This window comes from Passer montanus, unplaced genomic scaffold (assembly GCF_014805655.1).
Source record: "Passer montanus isolate IOZ18808 unplaced genomic scaffold, ASM1480565v1 scaffold1658, whole genome shotgun sequence".
Classification (NCBI taxonomy): Eukaryota; Metazoa; Chordata; class Aves; order Passeriformes; family Passeridae; genus Passer; species Passer montanus.
The window spans coordinates 1-3610 of record NW_024363805.1 but is presented as its reverse complement, the minus strand read 5'-3'; the positions used below and the strand labels follow the sequence as shown (position 1 = coordinate 3610).

Here is a 3610-nt window from a genome sequence, read left to right as displayed (position 1 = left end):
CCTGAAATGAGTCTGGGGGGGATCGGGGAGCCCAAAATGAGTCTGGGGGTGTCAGGACCCCCCCAAACTGAGTCTGGGGGGGAGGGTCTGGGAGCCCCTAAATTGAGTCTGGGGGGTTTGGGACCCCTGAAATGAGTCTGGGGGGGATCGGGGAGCCCAAAATGAGTCTGGGGGTGTCAGGACCCCCCCAAACTGAGTCTGGGGGGGAGGGTCTGGGAGCCCCTAAATTGAGTCTGGGGGGTTTGGGACCCCTGAAATGAGTCTGGGGGAGGATCAGGACCCCCAAATCGAGTCTGGGACCCCCCAAATTCCCCAGCTCGGCTCTCCAGTCCCATTCCCAGTGCTCCCAGTCCCTCCCAGTGCTCCCAGTCTGACCAGCAGCACGTGGCGCAGCCCCAGCTCGGCTCTCCAGTCCCTCTTGAGCACGTTGACGCAGATCTCCCCGCCCGGGCCCACGTTGGGGTGGAAAATCTTGGTCAGGAAGAATCCCTTGGGGGGCGCGGCCGGGAAGTCCTTGCCCAGCACCAGCTTCATGCGGAACACGCCCCCGGCATAGGGGGTGCCCTCTGGAACCCCAAAAACGGGGGATTAGAAACCCCAAAAATAGATAAAACCGACCCCAAAAACACCCACAGGCCCCCGGCGTACGGGGTGCCCTCTGGAACCCCAAAAACTGGGGGTTAGAGACCCTAAAAACCCTGAAAACCCCAATAAAATCCACCCCAAAAACACCCACAGGCCCCCGGCGTACGGGGTGCCCTCTGGAACCCCAAAAAATGGGGATTAGAGACACCAAAAATAGATAAAATCCACCCCAAAATCACCCACAGGCCCCCGGCATAGGGGGTGCCCTCTGGAACCCCAAAAACGGGGGGTTAGAAACCCCAAAAATCCTAAAAATCCACCCCAAAAACACCCACAGGCCCCCGGCGTAGGGGGTGCCCTCTAAAATCGCAAAAACTGGGGCTTAGAGACCCCAAAATAAAAAAAAAACTCTTCAAAATCCCAACCTAAAGATCCCCAAAACACCCAGGGATATTTTTGGGGTTCAGGATCGGTGTTTTTGGGTTCAGGGTCGGTGTTTTTGGGGTTCACAGTGACATTTTGGGGTCCCTCGATGGCACCTGCAGGTCGGTGACGTCACCTGGGGCTCAGGATTTCCCCGTTTCCCCAGGGAGGTTTTTGGGGTTCAGGAGTTTCTCAGGGAGGTTTTTGGGGTTCCCCAGGTTTCAGGGTGGTATTTTCGGGGTTCACAGGGACATTTTTGGGGTTCAGGGGTACGTTTTGGGGTACCTGGCCCCTCGATGGCCACCTGCAGCTCGGTGACATCACCGGGGGCTCGGGGATCCCTGCGGCTCGGGGATTTCCCCGGGATATTTTGGGGCTCAGGGGTTGTTGGGGTTCCCCAGGTTTTGGGGGGCTATTTTTGGGGTTCAGGGGTACATTTTGGGGTACCTGGCCCCTCGATGGCCACCTGCAGGTCGGTGATGTCACCTGGGTGGGGCTCAGGGATCCCTGGGGCTCAGGGATTTCCCAGGTTCTGGGATTTCCCAGGTTTCCCAGTCAGGTTTTTGGGGTTCAGGAGTTTCCCAGGGGTATTTTTGGGGTTCACAGGGACATTTTTGGGGTTCAGGGGTTGTTTTTGGGGTACCTGGCCCCTCGATGGCCACCTGCAGGTCGGTGACGTCCTCGTCGTTGGGGAACACCTTGATGCCGTCGGGGGGGTCGGCGCTGAGCAGAGAAACCTCGCGGCACAGCAGGCGCAGGGTCTGGGGGGGCAGGTTCTCGGCGTTCGGGGTCTGGGGGCACACAGCGGGGGGTCAGGGGCACCCCAAAACCCGGGGGGACACCCCAAAACCCCGGGGGGACATCGGGGGGACCCCAAAACGGGAGGGGGGAGACCCCCAAAACGGGGGAGGGGAAAGGGGGAGACCCCAAAAGTACCCCCAAAACGGGGGAGGGGAAAGGGGGAGACCCCAAAAGTGACCCCAGAGTGGGGGAGGGGAAAGGGGGAGACCCCAAAAGTGACCCCAAAATGGGGGAGGGGAAAAGGGGGAGACCCCAAAAGTCACCCCAGAGTGGGGGGTGGAAGGAGGGGGGCAAAGGAAAAAAAAAAAAATAGGAAAAAAAGGGGAAAAATGGGAAAAAATGGATTAAAAATGGGAAAAAATGCATCAAAAACGGATTAAAAGTGGATCAAAAATGGATGGAAAATAGGGAAAAAATTGATCAAAACTGGGAAAAAATGGATCAAAACTGGGAAAAAATGGATCAAAAATGGAAAAAATGGATCAAAAATGGAAAAAATTGGCTCAAAACTGGGAAAAAAATGGATCAAAAATGGAGAAAAATGGATCAAAAATGGGAAAAAATGGATCAAAACTGGGAAAAAATGGATCAAAAATGGGGAAAATGGATCAAAAATGGGAAAAAAATGGCTTAAAACTGGGAAAAAAATGGATCAAAAATAGGAAAAAATGGATCAAAAATGGAAAAAATTGGCTCAAAAATGGGAAAAAATGGATCAAAAATGGAAAAAATTGGCTCAAAACTGGGAAAAAAATGGGAAAAAATGGGTCAAAAAGGAGAACAGAAAATGGGTCAAAAATGGGGAAAAAAGGGCCTAAAGTAGGAAAAAATGGGTCAAAAATGGGAAAAATGGATCAAAAAAGAAGAAAGGGTCAAAGAATGGGAAAATATGGATTAAAAATGGCTCAAAAACCAGAAAAAATGGATCAAAAAAGGACAGGAAGAAATGACCTAAAGATGGATCAAAAATGGGGAAAAATGGACTAAAAATGCAAAAAAATGGCTCAAAAATGAATAAAAGGATCAAAAAAGGAGAGAAAAAAGGGTCTAAAAATAGGAAAAATGGATCAAAAATGGCAAAAATGGGAAAAATGAGAAGAAATCACCTAAAAATAATCCAAAAATGAAAAAGAATGACCTGAAAACTAGAAAGACATTACGAAAAAATGGCCCAAAAATGAGGAAAAATGCCTTAAAAAAAAAGAGTCTAAAAATGGGAAAAGTTTTGAAAATGGGAAGAAATGGCTCAAAAGTGGGAATAGTGGATAAAAAATGGAAAAAATGGGTCAAAACAGGGAAAAATGGGAATAATGTATCAGAAACAGAAAAAAATGGGCCAAAAATGGAGGGAAATTGATCAAAAATGGGGAAATTTGATCAAAAATAGGGAAAAGTGGCAAAAAATGACTCAAAAAGGAGAACAAATGGCCTAAAGGTGAAAAAGGGGCTCAGAAATGGGAAAAATTACCTAAAACTGGGAAAAAATGGCAGAAAAATGGATCAAAATGGGAAAAATGACATAAAAATGGGAAAAAGTGACACAGAAATGGGAAAAAGGGGCCTAAAAATGGGGGAAATGGCTCAGAATTGGAAAAAAAGGGTCAAAAAAAGAAAAAATGGCTTAAAAAGTAGGGAAAATGGATGAAAAATTTAAATAATGGGTCAAAAAGGAGAAGAAATGGATCAAAAAAGGAAAAGTGGAACAAAAATGGGAAAAAATGGCTCAAAACGAGAAGAAATGGCTGAAAATTGAGATTGGACACCCCAAAAATGGATAAAATTATCTGGAATTGGTTAAAAA

General features: G+C 48.0%; 1 protein-coding gene across 1 annotated transcript; it reads right to left on the bottom strand.

Moving 5' to 3' along the window:
- Positions 1-273: 273 nt before the first annotated feature.
- Positions 274-1814, bottom strand: LOC120499660 (ubiquitin-conjugating enzyme E2 S-A-like; the record flags this gene model as incomplete). The annotated part of the gene is made up of 2 exons (XM_039703640.1): positions 274-566; positions 1652-1814. Coding segments are annotated over 2 exons (456 nt in total), but the record flags the coding sequence as incomplete, so codon positions are not given.
- Positions 1815-3610: the final 1796 nt, after the last annotated feature.